The 21,342-nt window shown below is 36.4% G+C and overlaps 1 protein-coding gene across 2 annotated transcripts; it reads right to left on the minus strand.

The window, feature by feature from the left end:
* Positions 1 to 1,225: 1,225 nt before the first annotated feature.
* LOC113692824 (polypyrimidine tract-binding protein homolog 3) lies at positions 1,226 to 10,320 on the minus strand. Of its 2 annotated transcripts, XM_027211398.2 has the most exons (15): positions 10,162 to 10,320; positions 9,152 to 9,218; positions 6,409 to 6,480; positions 6,214 to 6,290; positions 6,010 to 6,091; positions 4,900 to 5,023; positions 4,506 to 4,570; positions 4,362 to 4,411; positions 4,183 to 4,224; positions 3,967 to 4,018; positions 3,844 to 3,865; positions 3,723 to 3,736; positions 2,905 to 3,012; positions 2,623 to 2,766; positions 1,226 to 1,799 (listed from the first exon to the last, which is right to left on the minus strand). In XM_027211398.2, the coding sequence occupies exons 2-15, from the start codon at positions 9,206 to 9,208 to the stop codon at positions 1,410 to 1,412; spliced, it is 1,299 nt and encodes a 432-aa protein (XP_027067199.1). In that variant the 5' UTR covers positions 9,209 to 9,218; positions 10,162 to 10,320; the 3' UTR covers positions 1,226 to 1,409. The 2 variants fall into 2 exon arrangements, with proteins under 2 accessions (XP_027067199.1, XP_027067200.1); XM_027211399.2 differs by lacking the exons at positions 9,152 to 9,218; positions 10,162 to 10,320 and adding an exon at positions 7,400 to 7,426.
* Between the last annotated feature and the right edge of the window lie 11,022 nt (positions 10,321 to 21,342).

Genomic DNA, 21,342 nt, shown 5'->3' on the forward strand with positions numbered 1-21,342 from the left:
ACTGCCAACGGATAGTTGACTGTTCAGCTACTTTTTATCCGTTGGAAGCATTAATGAGGCACTTTTTTGGTCCTATATAAATAGTGGTTGGTCAGATATTTCAAATAACTTTGACACACTGAAGATACAAAAGATCTAGAGAGATTTTAGTGAGAAAATACTCCAAAGAGAAGATTTGTAGTCTTAGTGGTGTGAGGTTCTTTGTAAACTTTTCATTTGTGAGTGAATACTTCATGAGTGTAGCTCTGTGAGGGTTGTCCTGAGTGATAGTAAAACGTCCTGACTTGACCGAGTGGAGTTCGGGACAAGGAGGAGGTGAACCTTCATTTGTACACAAGAGTGATTGTAATTCATCAACTTGAAGTAGTTTATCTGAATTTATCTACAAGCGCAAGAGGAGTTGGGTAGTTAATTGGTTTGCAATCCTTTCCTTTTTATTTACTTATTGTTACGTTTATGATTTTTAAATTGTTTATCTCTTCTACTCACAAGCACTTGTGCTTTCTCATCAACTGCTCCATTGTGTGGTCGCCTAGAAAAAAAGGTTATCTTCGGGCCTTACAATCAATACGGATGCTGCTATAAGTTCAAAATTGATCAGAACAGGAAAAGGGATAATAGTAAGAAACTGGATAAGAGATATTATGAGAGCAAGAGGAGTGATGGAGACAAAAATGGGAGAGACACTAATAGAAGAAACCTTAACCATTAGGATGGCACTCCAAATGACAAGGCAAGCAAGTTGGGAAAAAATAGATGTATTGTCAAATTGTAAAGCAGCAGTTGACATGATCACAAGCAACAATGTGCAGGAAAGTCATATAACAACCATTCTAGAAGACATTGGGCACCTAATTAAAGGTTTTGAACATTGTACAGTTTCTTTTGTACCTAAATCAGCTAACATAGAAAGTCATAGACTAGCACAATTTGCAACAAAGCTAGTTAATGACATTGATTAGAAAAACAACTTCCAACTTTGCTAATGGAAGCAACCAACAATGATTGGAGGGCTAAGGCCACCTTTTGTAATTAAGCCCTTGTAGTATCAGGTTAATATATAAAATGATCTCTAACGTTTGTGGTAAAAAAAAAGAACATAGCAACATAGCATAATGCCCCCATTAACCTTCGGGATATTTACAAGGTAGCAAAGAACCTCTCTCTCAGAAAACAAAGGAGGCCTCCGCTCTTCTATTCCTACAAAACTCGTAACACTCCGAAGTTCCCAACCTTTGTTAATAAAAGAAAATGACAGTGATGGTACAAGCATTTATGGGTAAGAAAAAATAAAATCAAAGTATTCAGTAAATCAAACTAAAGTTACAGGACGACTGTTCAAACCAGTTACTGGAAGATTGATTTTCACTCCACAACCCCATTTCTTGTGGATGCAAGCCAGCAAATACTCATATGCTCTGTAACTGAGAAAATGAAATCCGAATGGTTGAACCACCAAGAGATGTTGCATGCTTGCACACGAGGGCTTCAGTGGCTTGTTCCTCATTTTCAAATAGCACAAGAGCTTGCTTCTTTCCATTCATTTCGAAGAGCTTAGAATTAACTATAGTTCCGTGCTCCTCCAAGTGGGCCACGATTTCCTCCTCAGTTACCTCCTGAGGGAGGGTGGACAGGTGAATCATCTTTGTTGGGGAGCAACAGTACCGGTAATTTTTTGCAGCATTTCGGTTAAACCGGTTAAGGTTTGAATTAGAATACTCGTGTGTATCAGCACCAGTTGTGATGTTTGGATGCTTTGAAAAATTAACCTCCAAGCGCTTCCCAAAAAGCTTAGCTCCCTGCACCACAAAACATTCACTAATTAAGAAATACTCTGCAGACAACTAGCAACTTCACAAAATGTTGGTCCAAATATGCATTATTTTCTGAAAATCATACAAATGATCCCATATGCAACACAAAATAAACAGAGGTCCATTAAAAGACATCTGACTTGAGTACAACATGCTGGTAAAGAATACGTTAAAAATGCAACATATTAAAGCATTAAACAATCTGGGATTTCAATACAAGTGCGACTCAAGCCGCAGAGAATATTTGTAAACATTTCTCAAAAGTGACTCCAAAAGATATTTCAGTAAATTGCCCCTTCCTCATACAAGACAGACATGCCAAAGGTCTCCGTCCTCAGAGAAGAATGAGGAGAAGCAAAAGGTTGGTGAGAAAAGCCCAAATGAGAAATGACGCAGAGTTGGGAATAGTCCCATCCCTGAGAAGTTACGATCCCATTCTTTCTGGACAGTAGAGAGATAATTCATACGCTTGTCTATGACTTGCCTCCGCTTCCATTCAAAATCTATTATGTCATTATCTTTTCATATACTATTTTGACATAAATGGATATTTGTTCTAGAAGGAACTTCATAGGATGTAACGATGTACTTTTCCCCAACCACTTCATTTGTAAAATGTATAATTGATACGGCAATGCAGAAAGTAAAAATAAAAAGAATGGACTAGAAGAATTTGTGAAAACAGTGGATTTATCCAGTTCAGGAACTTCAGAATTGGCCTATCTCGGTAGATTGTATAATATGTTTAAATTAGGCAATCAAAGCTGAAACTAGAAACTAAGATAAAGGTTCCAAAAGACTGAAAGACCTTCAAAAAGTGCACAGCCAATTCAGCCTGAAAACCATCCCCCATCTGTACAAGAGCATGATCAGGTTTATTCCGCAGAAGTTTGATTCTCACAATATTTCCATAAATGGAGAACAGGTTAAACAGCTTGTCCTCATCAATGCTCTGCACCAGAGGCATACAAATGTGAATTTTGGGAAGCAATAAAGGCGAAGCCATCAAAACAAAGTTTTGGCTCTATGAAGAACCCAAGAGAACACAAGAATGATAGATGAGAAACCAATATGAGAGGTGAAGACTTACATCCGGATTCAAATTAGAAACAAGAACAGTGCACCTATCATTCGTCCCACTAATTCCAGGAGGTAAACCACCTCCAAAGGCAGCTGCAATTGCAGCAGCACTGGCCATCTGCATTTCAGAAGCATCTTCCATATTATTGCCGTCTTTTAAAAGATTAAGAATCCACACTAACAAAAGCTAATGTGCACATACAATACCCTGACTACCCAGTCGGTCAAAAGATCTTTCAAAACAAGACTAATTTATAATTTTCAAAACTGTTTGGCAATCTATTCTGCTCCTAGATGGAAAACAACTAGGGCAAGCAAAGCAGTGGAAAGAGCTTAAAAGAACCAAAAGTTTTAAAGTTCATCGCATTTCTTCATCCAGCATCTCAGCATGCTCTATATAGGGCTTGGCTTGGAAGAAGATATAAAATACAAAAATCACTCTTCATTTAGTAGATCGGTTTTCAAAGAGCTGGCTCCAGCATTAAAGATCCAGTTCATTGAAGGAGAGAGGCATAGGTTACATGATCTATCTATGTGCTCCTTTTATACAAAAATCAAACTCTAGGATCAAATGAATATCTGAGAGCCCAGGGCAACAAAATTGACCCAAAAGGTGTTTAAACAAAATCCCTTTTCTTGTCATTTTAGTTGCCTACTAATCATTCCCAAAACCTCATAGATGCTATGAACCAAATCCAACAGCAAAAGTGAATTTGACACCAGACATACAGATCAGAGTTGACAGCAGAAACTCAAAATTGCAAAGCAGACACCAAAAAATGGCTGAATGTCAGTTGACTGCAATATAAGTGACGGGAAAATACGCACCTGTGGATATCCAACTGGTAAACACCAAAGAAGAGCAAAATCAGTCAGAAATGTACAACATGGCCATAATATTCAACAAAAACTTAGCTGCTGAATTTGGCGACCTGCAAAGAAGACATACCTCCTACGTCACCATATCCAGGCTGTCACAAGAAAGGAGAAGTGGTTACATATTAAAAATTGGAATGCACAAGCTCTAATTTATAAATCTCAAATAGTAATATCAGAAATGAAAGCAACCTACATGAGAGGATCTACCCTTCTGTTCCGAGGGCAGTGAAGGGTTTGTGAAATCCCTACGTAGAATCAAGAGTAACAGTCAGGGAGAAGGGATAAAAGAAGAATCAGCAATCTTTGCATACTGCAGTACTGTGATATAGACAGGAACATTTATCCTTCTCTTTCACCCACGGAGGATTTATGTATTTGAAAAAAGAGAGAAAAAAATGCACCATCCTACCTAGATCGTTCATTATTGTAGTTTACTTGTAACTCATCCAGGCTAGAGGAAGGACAAAAAACAAAGAAGAAATGTGAGTAAAATATCCGCAAGATAAAATTGATCAAATGAACATTACAAAATATAATTAATTAATTAATTAAAAATCTGGAATTCCTAAAAGGAAACTTCAAGCATACTTAGAGAATTGAATGTCTAGCTGACAGCAACCATCATATATATTTCGACCCTGTAAGAAAATACCAAGTACACCAGTTGAAAGCACCCATCCATTTATAGATGCAGACTAGGAGACAGAAAGGACTGCTGAAAAAACAAAGAACCTGAAGGGCATTTCTTGCAGAAACAGCACTTTGCTGTAATTGATACTGAATCAAAGCCTGGAAGCCTACAAATTTTCAGCAGAGTCAGAATCCACAAAAAGAAATGTCCGAAGTTTTGAGTCAAAACGGATTGATAACAACTTGAAAATAAAGATATTCAGAAAACAATTCACCAAAAAAGAAAAAAGAAAGGACAGACAAGCTATGAACAATAAGCTTCCTAAATATACATAGTGCCTTTTGGCATGAGCATGAAGACAGCACTGAAACTAAAAGAGGCTTGCCTCTGATACTTAAATGCTACAGAACAATAATACATCCTAATATGCCAAAATGAGCACCAAAATAAGAAAAAAAAGGAGAAAAAAGAGGGAGAAAACTTGAAGGTGCTGACCAGCCGACTTCTGAAAGGTGACAATCTTCTCTACAAATCCATGGGGAGAAAACACTTGATGCAGCACTTCCACAGTAATGGGGTATAGCATTTGATGTATTGTAACTAAGAGAATTCGGTTAGGCTGTATATCCACAGGGTGCCCGACAGCAGACCAGCATAGAGGCAGATGAGAGAGAAGAGAAGAGAAGAGAATGAATAGAGAAGAATAAACTGAGAAAGGAGAGACTAAAGCAGCAGAAGATATTGCGTGCAGAAAACTATAGCAGACAAATTTATGACAAAATAATGCACAGAAGAAGAGAATTATTACTCATTCAATCAATCCAGAAACATAGAAGAAAAAAGATGTATGCTAAGAAAGGATTATAAAGGTGCAATAATGGACAAGGAAGACAAAAAAAAAAAAAAACCACTAGTGCCTGTTTTCTACATTTGTTTTCAAGTAGAAACGGAATAGTTCTGTCAATGGCACATTAAGAGACCATCATCCACAAGATCTCAGGTAAGAATGTTCAGCAAAAAATTATCTGCATCCCGTTAATTCCAATCGAAGCAAATGCGTTATTAAGTTCAAATCAGGGAGGTCAACAAGTGAAGCCTGAATTAGCAGCATTCAATTCCAAAAAACAACTACTATGAAAGTTCATCTATTAGTTGGCCATCCCTGTGTATCCCAATGGCTTTGACCATGCCCAGAACCTTTAGGTAGAAGAACACCAAAACCATTAACTCCTCTACTCTTTTTCTGCACCCAGGTTTTGCTTAGCATTCTTATTACAAAACAAACCAAAGTAGCCTCAGATGGTGAATATCTTAATGTTCACAGGGAAATTGGATTTATAATTACAAGATGGTAGACCTTTGGAATATCAAGAATCATTACAGAAACACAGCATCGCTACCATTCTCATAAATATAGTGACATATATATGTATTGATTATACATGCTATCCAGCAGCATCATTTTCTCATCTTTTTGCAAAGAATGTTCATGTATTTAGAACCTTAAGGAAAAACCAATTCATTATATTCCTCACACAAATACTACATCAAAATCAAACTTCATAAATCAAGTTCTATTATATGCTGCTACTAACATATACTAACCTCGTCTCCTCGTCCCTGAGTATTCTGATCCATGGTTGTTAGTTCTTGATGTGATGAAAACTGGACATAAACATTTCTTCCCCTAGTGGTCAATAAACAATACAAGGAAAAATTACAGTCGCTCACTTTGCAGCTTGCAGTTAAAAGATTGATTATCAACAGTCTCCCATGCCTTGATAACAAAAAGAAAACCATGAAGGACACCTTATACTTGGTTGAACATTAGTGTAGAATTGTAAAGCATTTACAGCTGAAGGAACATCTTGCATTTGAAGAAGTGCCTGCATAGGAAGAAGCAATGGGAATTAGTAGTCCTATTTAAAGATTACAGTTCATTTCAACCAAAAAAGACTTATTATAGAAAAATTTAAGTCAAAGATCAATTCAAAGAAGAACTACCTGATTTTTTGCCCGAAGCATTACAAGTTTGGTGATGACTCCAAATGGTTGAAACAGCTGAAGCAAGTCATTCTGTAATCACAATGTTCAGATTTTTCAGAATAACCGCACTACCAATAACATGATAAAACCAACAGAAACCAATGATTAGTAATCTAAACCCTTGCACAGAACATAATAATCACACCAGCTAACAGGCAACCATCCAGTAAAGCATAAAGAAAAACAAATTTTCCATGTACAAAAAAAGACTTAGTATGTAATGGGAGAGGATAAACAAGCAAACTGTCCACAAGGTTTAAATAACAGCAAAAGAGAAGCGCTAACAAGAACATTTAAAAACTCTAGGATTTCAAAGAATTGTCAATCTAGATTTTCCCAGGAGGGCAATGGTGTATGGGCAAATAATAAAATATTAGCAAGACAAAACAGAGGCTTCATTACTCTTCTTTCCAGTACAATGATAATTTTCCAATGCCAGATGATGAAAATTACCCATTCTACTAGGAAGATGAGCTTTGTCTGAAAATGAAAACCACAACTTTGATGAATTTACCAAGGTATGGAATTCCCACTTCATTGGGCCAAGATACTAAGTGGATACATTACACTTATCATTTATTTATTTATTTATTTGTTCTTTCCAATAGGAAAGTCACATTACAAGAAAACATAAATGCAGCTTATATATTATAATAATTTATTCCATTAATTTGCAATTTAGGAAAACAGCTGGGGAGAGGAGACAATTGGCTACCTTAAGATTCTTTTTATCTTAAAACATTCTACGGAAGTGCAGACAGTTGTTCAGGCTGGAAACAACTAATGTCAAAGCATCCTGTTATACAAACAGAGAAGATATATCCTTGGAATAAAATTTGTAATCATAACTCCAGCTCACCAAAAAGTAACAATAAAGGATCTGATACATGAACCCTACAAATTTTCTTTTTTCAAACATAGATATTCCCTGCACAACAGAAAGATTGACCTTATCACCCATGAACTAGCTCTCTGGACTAAATTTCCTATTACTTGTGCTTTAGTGTCATGCTTTCTTCCCTTTAAAAGTTCCTTTCAGCAGCAGAAGAATGATCCTGATTTACGATAAGCCACAATTCAGAAGCACTTCAGGGGTAAACTTAATATTGATAAGAAGTCGTAGAATACATTAAATTAAATGAGCTGACTCCGAAGGATCATGTATAGGCACTGTATAAATTACAGGGTTGAAGAAGAATAATCTGAAAAAGGTTGGAAGGGGACTAGTAATCAGTTCTCTGATCAATGTTGGAAGGGATCTTCTTGATAGGGTTCATCATTGTATAAGAAGAGAGACCCCAGTTAGTGACACAGAAATGGTTGAATCAGAGTTCTTTAGATTGGATTGGGGATCAAACTCCCAAAATAAAATAGACTCAAAATTGGAAGGCAAGCTGTACCTCATACCAATTCCTGGCTAAAGGGGAGTAGAAAGAAGCACTTCTAAACTGCATAACTTCGGGGAACCAGATACGAATGGATCCAATCAACTTGGAAATGAAAGGATTTCACAAGTTATACATTTCTCTACTTGTTTATCTTGAGCTGTACCCTCTTGGTGCATCCTAATAAATTATTACTTTCTCAAAACACCAAAGAGGTTTAACAGGATCTTTGTGGTCAATTGGCATTCTTTGGACTCACAGGTTGGAGAAGCTAATTAGGTGGACAGAGATTAGGCCAAGAGTTACCTCAGCCATCAGTTGCTACAAAAAGATAATCCCTCCATTTGGATTAGTTATTTTTGGGGGTGTTTTTGAAAAATTTTACTCTAGCAGAGTTTTTAGAGTATATTTTGGGATATTTTTAGAAAATATTTTGGAACATTTAAGAGTAGTAGAGTTTTTAAAATATATTTTGGGATATTTTTTGAATATTAAAAAAATTTTCTTTTTAGAGTACCTTGAAAAACTAAAGGATCCAAATGCAGCCTGAGAAATTTTCACTATGCAATCACTAATCAGAAGAGCCATCAAATAGAATCCAGAGAATTTAGCGAGCGCAGCACTAACCAACAGGAAAGGTACTTGACCTAAAAATACAGTGATAGCATTTTGCAACCAGAAAACATTAGACCTTGCAATAATATAAAATCATACTTCATACAAGGAAAGTTTAGAAGCTTAAAAGATCCAAAAACTTGGCGAAGCTCCTGAAGAATATTTAAGCAACAACTTTTTAATTTATAGGCTACAATCCCAAATACAATGAAACATCCAAGTAAACCATATCAAATGTGTTGAACAAACATCAGTTCCAAAATCAGCAATCTCTACTTATGCTTAAATTCTGTATTGGTTTCAATGCATAGAACATGGAGCAAAGAATAAAACAAACTTAAGAAGACCGACATGAATTTAAAAACTGTAAAACATTCTTCAAAATCAAATATCAGGAAGTCACCTGATAGTACAAGCATACAAATGAACATTTAGCTCTTTCCACATAGGCTACATGCTAAATGTTCTATAAATGTATCTTAAGTCATATCTTATGGGAAATTACTCAATACTCCACTTGTTTAGAAACTTGTAGGAGGCATGCAGGTGCAAAATCCCTGAACTTACCAGACATAATCAATATAAACACGTATAATTTATTCAAGAAAAAATTGAAAACATGTAAACCTATCTCTTAGGTCCAAAAATGGCGAAAAAATGTACAATATAGGTACCAAGTAACATTAGATTAAAAATCATACCTCAGAAATCTCATGCCCCACATTGCGGACATGAATGACTTTTGAAGGCTCTGTCATTTGAAAAATCCTGGACAAAAATAAATCGTTGACAATGGTGTGTATGAACACCACCAGACATGATTGAAATGTAACTTTACTAAATTAGTGAAGGAAATGAGCTAGTCTAACACCATATCAATCAAGCACAAGAAGAAGAGAAAGAAGATGAAGCACATGCAGAATTATGCTCCGCATATGTGGTTGTTATAATGATCAAGAAATCAACTGGAAAACCAGCATAACTTGCAGAACCTCAATCTTTGAATTTGAACTGCCACATATATATAACTAGGAGTAAAAAGTGACCAAATGCAAATGCACACCAAGTATGTATATTTCTACTTCCAAACATAGATATAAATATTTCTGTCTAGCACAAAGATGAGAAACAAAGGAATGAGCGGCAAAACAAGCCATATCGATTTCCCATGACTTAACCACGCGAGTCCCTGAGTTAGTTTTCCCTCCTAACAATCAATACTCCAGCTTCTTGCCACAAGAGGTAGTGAAAGATTTTGACTTTCTCAATTTCAAGATGAACTAACAAGATGACTCATTACAATCCAGTGGCAAACCAGCAAGACGAACTTACATATCTAATCATATTACATCACAGTTCTTCTACCCATACCTCAGAATTTCTTGAAAACCGCAAACAATAAACAGGTTCTCAATTTGGAATGTTTAAACAGCCCCCACCTTTTCCAGCAAAAGGAAAAAAGATAATTTTGTAACACTCCTAACGAACTCTTGAATTGATTACAGAAAACCGACCCAATTCTCGTTGTGTTCCATAATTACATGCAGACCAACTCACAAATTTAAGAATCTTATCCCATTAACCTAGATGGAAACAGGGATGCAGATTAATAAAATTAAAAGCAACAAAATTACATACAATCAAGCAAGAAACTGAATAAGCTAGATCAAGAAAATGCAATATCAAAAAAGAATAAGCTTTCAGATCCAACCTCGTAGGAAGAGAGGAGGAGGAGGAGGGGAGATGGGGAAAGCTAAAACCCAAGTGGACAGAGGACAAAGACAAGGAGAGTTGTGAGACAGGCACCAGAGAGAGAAAAAATAGGGTTTGGGGATTTTTGACTTTTGAGACACGTGAAGGTGCTGGGATGGATCAACTATTTCTTCTCAGCCGTATCCATCAGTTTTCTGTTTGAGCAGCCGTTTTGAGTCTTTTGACGTGTCTTATGCGTCATGACGTAAATGTCGTCACGGACAGAAAGTTTGGGCATTCATGTCAAGGTTTTGATTTTTGGATTGTAGGGCTGTTTGGAACCTGAGTTTTTTGGGAGTTTGTCTAAAATTTTACTGTAGTGTACTGTAGAAGTTTTTTAAAAAATTGTAGAAGTTTTTATAAGATGAAAAATTTTTTCGTATAAATTTTTTTAAGATGAAAAACTTTTTTCTTTTTTTTTTTCTTTCTCTTTCTTTTTCTTTTTCTTTTCTTTTCTCTCTTCTTCTTCTTCTTCCTTCTCCCTCCCCCTTCCCTCCTCCGTTACCTTTGCCTTGTCTAACATGCTAATTTGTGTAGATTGCACGATACAACAAATGAGAAACTTACCATCAAGAAAAATGGAACCATTAGAATTGAATCCAATCGATTCTGGATAGCTTCCCGGAAGCTTAAGCGGAAGAGGGCCGCCTCCTGCAAGCCCGATAGACAGCACAGCAGCTCCAGTTTTTCCATCTTGTTTTCCTGCAAGTTTCATTTCCTCTGTCTTGCTATTGCCATTACCATGGCCACTTGGAAAATTAATTAAAGTCTCAGGACTGACTTTTGCGTTGAAATCCTCTTGAATCAGTTTTATTTTGTCCCCGTCTAAAGCCATGGCAGAATACAATTTTTTTTTTTTTTTTGCTTTTTCTCTCCCCCTCTCCTCCCCTCCCCTTCCCCTTCCTCTTTTGCCCAATTCGGTCGTTCGACCAGATCGTAGCGTGCGACCAGAGAGGAAGTGGGAGGGTGGCCAGGGAGAAGAGGGGAGGGAAGGAGAGGGGGAGGGGGAGGGGGAGAGGGAGAAGGAAAAAAACAAGGGGTAGGCCGGCACCGGAAACAGCGGTGGAGGGGTGCTGGCCGGCGGCGGAGGGCTGGCCGGCGATGCAGGTGTGGTGGATAGGGGTGGGGGAGAAAGAAGAAGAAAGGAAATTTTTGTGTATTAGATATTTTGAAGTGTGTAGGTTAAAAAATTTGATAAGTTTTTTTGGGTTCCTGTAACTAAAGTTGTTAAAAAATTAGTAGCTAAAAAACTTGGCCAAAAAACTTGGTTCCAAACAGGCCCGTAATTTTTCAAAGAAACGTCTTGACGTAAATGTCTTCACATACACAAAGTTTGGGCATGCATATCAAGGTTTTGATTTTTGGATTGCTTTGAAAAATTGTCACGTTTTTTCATGCATATATTTTTTAATTATTTTTTTTTCATATATCAAATCGTTAAAGTAATTTTTTTAATAAAAAGTCCAAAAAAATGCAATCTAAACAAAATCTTTCCAAACAAATTTTCCTATAAATGACTATTGATCAAGAGGTTTTTTTCTAAGAAAAAAATAGTTTATTTGGACAAAAAAATATTTGAAATTTTTTTAGGATAATTTTTTAAATATTTTTTTGTGATATGATGTATGTAAGATAAAAGAAATAGTAAGTTGGTAAAGAAAAGATAATTAAAAATGTGTTTGTGATGCAAGTAAAAAGGTTTTTCCAAATAAGTTTGGATTGAGTACTATTTAGAATAATTATTATATTATTTTTTGTAATGTGGTGTATATGATATATAAAAGATATTTAAAAAAGTAAACAAAGATGATTGGACAATCTATTTATGATGCAAATAAAATAATATTTGAAAAAAAATTTGTATCCAAACATATCCAAAGTAAGATCCACCTATAGTAAATTAAAAAAAGTTTTGCAAAGGTGAGTAAAGTGAGAATGATATAACTTCTTGTTAGAATAGTAAATTGAATTAGCTGCTGTTAACTGGGAATCCACTATGCTTGTTTTTGAGGATAATAAAAAAAATTCATTGGAAAAAGAATGAAAAAATAGGAAATCAATGGGTCATAAGACAGGTGGTTTAACACACTAGAATATTTATTCAAAAAATAAAAAAAAAAATTGGGAAACAAGCATTAATAGGACAAATATTTGTTGGATAAATAAAAAATGGGAAACAGATAAGCTAGGATAAATATTTGCTCCAACAAATGAAAAATAGGAAATTTTCTCATATAAATCTCTTTTTACCTCTTAGAATCCATTTTTTTTCTTTTATTTTTGTTCTCAAGGGACCCACACCCAAGCGGTTAAAGTTGATGCCCTAAAAAATTCGAGGTCCTGAGTCCCAATTCCCCATCCCTACTCCTTAATTTTCACCCCTTCTTTGCTAAATAAAGTTTAAAAAATAATAAAAAATCTAGTATTTTCTCATTCTCGTAGCTAGTATGTCTAATTGAAACAAATTAATGGGTTAATAGGTAGCATGCCTAGTTGGCATTTATGTTTTGTTTATGATTTTTTATTGCAAAGTTTTACTTTAGACTCAAACTTTCACTACTACAAGTGCGCAAGTTGTACACAAATATAAGGAAAGATCGAATATCGATCCCATAGGAAATATTGATCAATTATTGATTAGTATTCAAATTATTTTATTATTTAGACAATCACAAGTGAAAAAAATTAAATCTATATTACAAACATGTTGTAAAATGAAATAACAATAACAATAAAAGGTTTCTAGGGTCATGGAATTACGAGCTACTCTTGTAAATGAATCTACCGATTAATTGGGTATGATTGCCTTAGCTAAGTTACGGTGTAATTACCTATTGTACGTGTTACTTGCTTTCGCCAATGTACCCACCATACTTATGTGATTATGAAACTAGCTACAAGTTTGTTTAAATTCTATAAGATTACTCATAAAAAACCACAAAGGTGCACTTCAAGCTTCATGTGTGTACTACCTTAGTTCAATACTTCCTTGAACTAGTATCAAATCCCAACTCTTATTGACAATTCAATACCTTTGGATAATTACAATCAATGGCCACTTAATCATGATTTTGCCATCAAAAGTATTAAATAACTTACTCAATGTAATAGCATCAAATAACTAAGAAAATATCACACAACAATCATGGAAAGTTCATCCATACTCTAGGTATAACTTAACAAAACATAAAGGAAATCAAAGAAAAAACCAAACTTGAATTATAACTAACAAAGGAATTAAATACAAGAATTAAAGTGTTAGGAGATATATCTTTGTCAAATGAGTTCTAACTCTCCATCTTCAACTCCAATATTTATCCTGTCAGTCAAATACAAAGTTTGGATGAAACTACACTAATCTAACCTAAACTAAAGAACTATAAATAACTAGTGAAATACCATTTTTGGTAGTTTTTTCTCCTAACTTCCAAAGTTATAAAAGCAAGTTCACAAGAGGTGTCGCACCCCATTTTTGAAAGAAAAATAAAGTGTTTACATGTTTATAAAAATGGATTTTGATTTATTTTGAGTGAAAATGAGTTTTTGATTTATAGAAAATAAATAAAGAAAGAGGGCCTAAAATGGGACTTAAAAGTGCGACGATTATGACCCAAAATAATAGTTTAAAAAGGGTTTTTAATAAAAAATAGGAGTCGCCACTTGGTATTGAGTTAAGGTGTACCAAGTCACCTAAAATGAATTTTGAATAAAAAAGTAGAAAAATTCTTTTTAAACGACTCCAAGTTTTCGAAAATCAGATAAAAGTGTTCGGGAGTCACGTTTGAAAAAAGGGAAGACAAGGATAAAATCCAAGACACCCTTTCAACCTAGCCTAGAGCTAGTTGCGTGATTTAGTCAAAAAGTTTTCTTAATTTAATTTAAAAATTTATCACATTTGGATGTTACTATATGACTGCAAACCTAGACCTAATGGCTATCAAAAGGGTCAATATGTCTTTTCAAAACTTGATTGGTGCAAATCGCATTAATTGCGACCCCTAAAAATGATTATTAGAAGATGTCACGAATATACAACAGTGAGACTTGAAAAAATTAGAAAAATTATAATATACAAATATACGTGACCTAAGAGAATGCATCATAATGGGTGCAGGGGAAATTAACACTCGTGATTTCAATTTTTTCTTTAATAGAGGGAATACGAGCATGCTAAGGCTAAAAAAGCCATACTCGTCCATATCCCATATTTGAGGGGTTTTTCTCTTATCTAATCAAGCAAATGATCTAACCTAGTTCTAATGGAAGTGCAAGCCTACATGTCATGTGTCGCATATGGGGATAAGGGATATATATATATATATATTGTGAGAACCCGTAATCTTTCCATTTTCTAGGTTTTATTATATTTCCAGGTTTTCTTATTTTCAATGGTTTGTTTTCTGCACTTTCTGTATCCGGAAAATTTTCTAGATAATTTTTATGAGTAAATATAAGTTTTAGATGATTTTTCTAGCATTGGTGAGTTTTTAGAAAATTAAGAATAAATAGTGGACGTGGGACCCACTAGTGCGAAAAGTTCGGAAAAATTCGGCCAATAAGGTTAAGTTTTGGATACTGTATATCATTTATCGGGTGTTAAGAGATAAGTAGAGTGTGTGAAGTGATTGATGTGAGAGAGAAAAGAATGATAAGGTTGCATTGAATAGAGTGACACATGTCACTTTCTTATTGGATACCTTTTTAAGAATTACTATTCCAAATTTTGACTTTTGACCAAAGGTTAAATATCTCAAAAATTCATTAAAATTTCCTCATTTTCTCTCCACCATAGCCGGCCCTCTTAAGCTCCAAGGAAGACAAAACTCTTCAACATTCAAGCTTCTAACAAGACCAAATCCACCAACTCATGTGATTAACTTAGTTTTTGCTCCATAAAATCTTACCTTTTAGTGATAGTGAGAGCTTTAGTGAACTTTGTTTGAAGGACTAAGGTGCTCCACATCTTCCTCTCTCTTGGTTCTTGGTAAGTGAAGCTTGAAACACCCTACTACATCTAATAATGCTTATTTTGTGCTTAATGGGGGCATGAGAGAAGGAATATATGATTTGTTTCTTGATTTGGCTTGTTTTGGTGAAGTTTTTATTTTATTGGGAATTTTTCTGGTTTAATATGATCTTGATGTTGGGGGCTTGTATGATGAATTGTAATGGTTGGAAATGGCTCTAGTGGATGTGAAATGTGGTTAAATGCAATCAATTTTGGATTTGGTGTGAAATTTGAAAAGTTAGGGTTCTTGAACCCCAATTCTGTCCGGTTTTAGATCACTGGGTTAGAGGCCGAATTAGACTTTGCTCAAAACATGAAAGTTGTTGGTATTGATGTGATGGAGATGCCTGTAAAATTTCAGGTCATTTGGATTAATGTAGAATGAGTTATGACGAAATTACTGTAGCTGTTCTGCTTTGGACAGAATGCGAAAACTGCGATAGTAATTGGCCATTTTGACTGGAATTGGTTTGGATTCTGGAGTTGGTGTCTTCTGATGAAATGTAGCTGAGTGTCTTAGCTAACATATGCCTTTGGAATTTCGGCATTTGGACTTGTATGGACTGAGATATACTGATTACAGTTTTTTGTGTTTTGTGAACCTGTTTTAGGAATTCTGGGTTAGTATTTGGCATATTTGACCTAGTTGTGTTACGAACTGGATTGAGTGGTCTTCTACATTATTGTAGCCCTGTTTCATAGATTCGAAACGGTGGGTCTTACACCCCCATCCGATAACCGTAGAGAATTTGACGCCATTACCGCATAATGAGTGTAAAACAGTTTTCTATTTGGGGCCAAGACTAAGGCCATTTTCTAATTTCTGGTTTGCTATTATGCTTATATATGTATATGAAACCCTATTGGGGTTGTGATTGGCATGGCTTTATGAAACCCTATTGGTTGGCATGGTTTTAAGGCTTACTCTTATTCCGGTCATTTTCTAGCTAACTTTTGTACTTGTACTACTTTGAGCCTAGTGAACGGCTTTTGGGAATGAGATGACTTTTGTGTGAGGTGTTGGGACTGATTTGAGGAAATAATGAAGCCTTAATGGCTGGAAAAGTAAGAAATTTAGGGGAAGTGCTGCCCGATTTTCTAGGCCGTTTGGTTCTTTAAGTTGGATTTGCCTTTTGATGGAAATGAAGGGCTTTTGGGTTGTTTGCGCCTAGGTCTTGATGTTATCTTTTTGTTTTCAAGAAAATCATGTTTTTGCACCCTTGCATTAGTATGTCTCACTTGTGCATTCCGTTTATTCGATTTTAGATATGAAACCTTCAATTGGTTTATTTTGATTATTTTAGGGTTTCTTGGCGATTAAGGCCAATCTGAAGTGAAACTTTTGAAGTTGAATCGGTGAGTGTACCACTGCCTGCTACCCTTTATGTGAAATATCTGAATATCTGAATACTTGACTTATGACTATTGAAGCCAAGTACTGCTTTGATAAAGTGGAGGCGAGGGTGTACTTTATCACACTCGTTCTCTGGTCTGTTCATATTCCAATTCTGAACGTCTATCTGAATCTGTTATCTGTATCTGTATCTGAAACTGTACTGAATCTGTTATCTGTATCTGAAACTGTATCTGTTCTGACGTCGTTTGGAAGCTTGTGTCCAACGACCTTTCTGTGACCTATGAGCTCAAATCCTGTGGCTAAGTTATTCAAGTCGGGCCGGCAAGGGCCTGGACGATTAGATAACGAACCACGGTAGTCTGTTCGGGGATCTTTGGGTATTGAGACCCTTGGGTTCCGGTATACTCGAGTATTACCATTTCTGTTACTGATACGGTGAGCGGGCCCGGTAAAGGGGTGTTTGGTGGACGGAATTTGGAGTGAAGAGGGGTCTACGGACGCTTTGGTTCTATATACGTTGACGGAGGGTCAACCGGTCTGGATCAAGTACTGAGCTGGAAATTTGGCTCCTGAGAGCCACCCGTATCCTTCTGATTTGAATCAGTGGTTCCGTTGCTTTATATCTGGCATGTGTATCTGATTTGTTAAACATGAAATGCCATGATTTTATTGCTATCTGTTTGGTACCTCATTGAGCGCAAGCTCACCCCTTTCTGTTCCCTTTTGTTTTCCTTACAGGAAAATAATCACTTTTGGGAGCTCATACGTGTTGGTTGCCAAATTGAGCCATGTATATGTCTATTTTGAATAGCTCATCTCATGAAACCCTAATGTGTATTGGGTTCATCTTCTGAATGGCAAACCGAATATGTGTATACCATATGTATAGTTTTGACATGCCAAGTGTGGTTGTAAATGTTGAATTGCTATGTATTACTGTTTGGTGGGTTCTCGGTTTCCCCTATTCCAGGCACTATTCATCGTTTTCCTTTTGCTTATTATTTTGTTATTTTGGTTCTTGTGGCTTGTCCGAGCGCACTTTTGCATTTCCGAAACGTTTTAGAACGCGTGTAACCGCTCCGTAGTCCTGGCGAGAGCTGGGCAGGCAGTCCGCTAACCCCTTTGGTTCGCCTTAGGGGAAGGTGGGGTTGTTACAGGTGGTATCAGAGCCTGCTTCGCGTGGTCTCTGCGCGGAGTGAGCCTGGACTATGTGGTGAATTGGTATGAAGGAATAAGTGCTCGATCGAGCCTAAGTTCTGAATTGTGAATGTTATAGGCCTTAACTTTTCTTGTGGTATCTGAGGAACATAGATCGGTACGTCTGGTGGGAATTTCGATTGTAGATGGTTTACTCTTGGGACTGGCCAGCTCGAGAGGTGAATTGTCTTATTTCGGATTCTTGTGCCTGAGTACTTCAGAGTAGAGGCGGTGTTAAGTATGTGGAATTTGCATTTTGGGAACATGAATAGGCTTTGTTTGGCTAGAATGAGTCCAAGAGGTTATTGGATATCTAGTTTGCATAGTAAGTGACGTGAGGGATCGGACGGGGTTATTTTAATTGGGTCTGGGACTATATCGCCTTTACTCTTGATTTGCTTGATACCCCTATGACATGACAGTGGTTTGGGTATTGTGCATAGGATTATCTGTCTAATTGGCATGTGTTGGTGTACTTGGTTATCCGTTTTCTTGATACATGGCGTGTTATATGTGTATATGTCTTTGGTGTAATTGGTGTGCTAGAATTCGATTACTTTTGTCACTTTACTGTAGTTATGCGTTGCAGTACTGTGGGAAAGGGGAAAAAGAAAAGAGAGAAAATATATATATATATATATATGTGAGGAAGATGTCGTCGTGGACGTGGAACTAAATGAGGCCAGGAATCAAGAAAAGAAAAGGGAAACAATAGCTGGACAAGGACCGGGAGTGCCACTTGTACTTAAGAATGTATTATGACCCATTGTTTTGCCCGGCAGGCTAGCATCCGAGCTCCAGCACTTCAGTAAGATGACACATTGGGTTGATCCGTATCAGAAAATTTTGGTTCTCCGAGATGAATTAGAGGTTCAAAGGAGGCTGACCGAGTACTGGGAAAGGCAATGGAAGCAAGAGTATTCGGAGAAACTTGAACTCTTACACCAAAATATGGAGTTAAAGAGGAAATACGAAGAGATTTCCAAGAAGACCGTAGCAATGGCACAAGGTAACACATCTATGGGAACGCCAGAGGAAGCTCAAAGGACGGGAATTGCAAAGCCACAACTGAAGATCTTTCATGCAAAGAAAAAGGGTAAAGCTGGTAGATCAATTGTGAAGAAGGGCCGTGGAACGAGTGGTGAGATAATTTGTGGATATTGTAGAAAATCCAATCATATTGAAGTGGATTGCTGGAAAAAGGGGAGGAGATGTCTGTGTTGTGGGAGCGCCGAGCATTTGGTTGCTAATTGCCCGGGGGTTATTGCACGAAAAGAAAGGAACCAGCAGCCAACCAAGACCGACCCTGGCCCGTCAAGTGGAAAAGGGACTAAAATGAAGAACCTTATTTCTTCTGACTCTGAAGACGGAGAAGGTACAGGCCATTGGTTACTTTAAATTGTGAAGGTAAAATTTCGAGGGCGAAATTTCTTTAAGGGGGAGAGAGTGTGAGAACCCGTAATCTTTCCATTTTCTAGGTTTTATTATATTTCCAGGTTTTCTTATTTTCAATGGTTTGTTTTCTGCACTTTCTGTATCCGGAAAATTTTCTAGATAATTTTTATGAGTAAATATAAGTTTTAGATGATTTTTCTAGCATTGGTGAGTTTTTAGAAAATTAAGAATAAATAGTGGACGTGGGACCCACTAGTGCGAAAAGTTCGGAAAAATTCGGCCAATAAGGTTAAGTTTTGGATACTGTATATCATTTATCGGGTGTTAAGAGATAAGTAGAGTGTGTGAAGTGATTGATGTGAGAGAGAAAAGAATGATAAGGTTGCATTGAATAGAGTGACACATGTCACTTTCTTATTGGATACCTTTTTAAGAATTACTATTCCAAATTTTGACTTTTGACCAAAGGTTAAATATCTCAAAAATTCATTAAAATTTCCTCATTTTCTCTCCACCATAGCCGGCCCTCTTAAGCTCCAAGGAAGACAAAACTCTTCAACATTCAAGCTTCTAACAAGACCAAATCCACCAACTCATGTGATTAACTTAGTTTTTGCTCCATAAAATCTTACCTTTTAGTGATAGTGAGAGCTTTAGTGAACTTTGTTTGAAGGACTAAGGTGCTCCACATCTTCCTCTCTCTTGGTTCTTGGTAAGTGAAGCTTGAAACACCCTACTACATCTAATAATGCTTATTTTGTGCTTAATGGGGGCATGAGAGAAGGAATATATGATTTGTTTCTTGATTTGGCTTGTTTTGGTGAAGTTTTTATTTTATTGGGAATTTTTCTGGTTTAATATGATCTTGATGTTGGGGGCTTGTATGATGAATTGTAATGGTTGGAAATGGCTCTAGTGGATGTGAAATGTGGTTAAATGCAATCAATTTTGGATTTGGTGTGAAATTTGAAAAGTTAGGGTTCTTGAACCCCAATTCTGTCCGGTTTTATATCACTGGGTTAGAGGCCGAATTAGACTTTGCTCAAAACATGAAAGTTGTTGGTATTGATGTGATGGAGATGCCTGTAAAATTTCAGGTCATTTGGATTAATGTAGAATGAGTTATGACGAAATTACTGTAGCTGTTCTGCTTTGGACAGAATGCGAAAACTGCGATAGTAATTGGCCATTTTGACTGGAATTGGTTTGGATTCTGGAGTTGGTGTCTTCTGATGAAATGTAGCTGAGTGTCTTAGCTAACATATGCCTTTGGAATTTCGGCATTTGGACTTGTATGGACTGAGATATACTGATTACAGTTTTTTGTGTTTTGTGAACCTGTTTTAGGAATTCTGGGTTAGTATTTGGCATATTTGACCTAGTTGTGTTACGAACTGGATTGAGTGGTCTTCTACATTATTGTAGCCCTGTTTCATAGATTCGAAACGGTGGGTCTTACACCCCCATCCGATAACCGTAGAGAATTTGACGCCATTACCGCATAATGAGTGTAAAACAGTTTTCTATTTGGGGCCAAGACTAAGGCCATTTTCTAATTTCTGGTTTGCTATTATGCTTATATATGTATATGAAACCCTATTGGGGTTGTGATTGGCATGGCTTTATGAAACCCTATTGGTTGGCATGGTTTTAAGGCTTACTCTTATTCCGGTCATTTTCTAGCTAACTTTTGTACTTGTACTACTTTGAGCCTAGTGAACGGCTTTTGGGAATGAGATGACTTTTGTGTGAGGTGTTGGGACTGATTTGAGGAAATAATGAAGCCTTAATGGCTGGAAAAGTAAGAAATTTAGGGGAAGTGCTGCCCGATTTTCTAGGCCGTTTGGTTCTTTAAGTTGGATTTGCCTTTTGATGGAAATGAAGGGCTTTTGGGTTGTTTGCGCCTAGGTCTTGATGTTATCTTTTTGTTTTCAAGAAAATCATGTTTTTGCACCCTTGCATTAGTATGTCTCACTTGTGCATTCCGTTTATTCGATTTTAGATATGAAACCTTCAATTGGTTTATTTTGATTATTTTAGGGTTTCTTGGCGATTAAGGCCAATCTGAAGTGAAACTTTTGAAGTTGAATCGGTGAGTGTACCACTGCCTGCTACCCTTTATGTGAAATATCTGAATATCTGAATACTTGACTTATGACTATTGAAGCCAAGTACTGCTTTGA

Source organism: Coffea arabica, chromosome 6c (assembly GCF_036785885.1).
Source record: "Coffea arabica cultivar ET-39 chromosome 6c, Coffea Arabica ET-39 HiFi, whole genome shotgun sequence".
Lineage (NCBI taxonomy): Eukaryota > Viridiplantae > Streptophyta > Magnoliopsida > Gentianales > Rubiaceae > Coffea > Coffea arabica.

Bases quoted from the DNA above. Each gene is read 5' to 3' on its own strand.
- LOC113692824 (XM_027211398.2), bottom strand. From the start codon at position 9,208: ATGACAGAGCCTTCAAAAGTCATTCATGTCCGCAATGTGGGGCATGAG. The intron at 5,024-6,009 runs GTTAGTATATGT...GTGGATATACAG, and splicing joins CTCAGGGACGAGGAGACGAG to CCTAACCGAATTCTCTTAGT. The intron at 4,019-4,182 runs GTAGGATGGTGC...GATTCTACGTAG, and splicing joins TACAATAATGAACGATCTAG to GGATTTCACAAACCCTTCAC.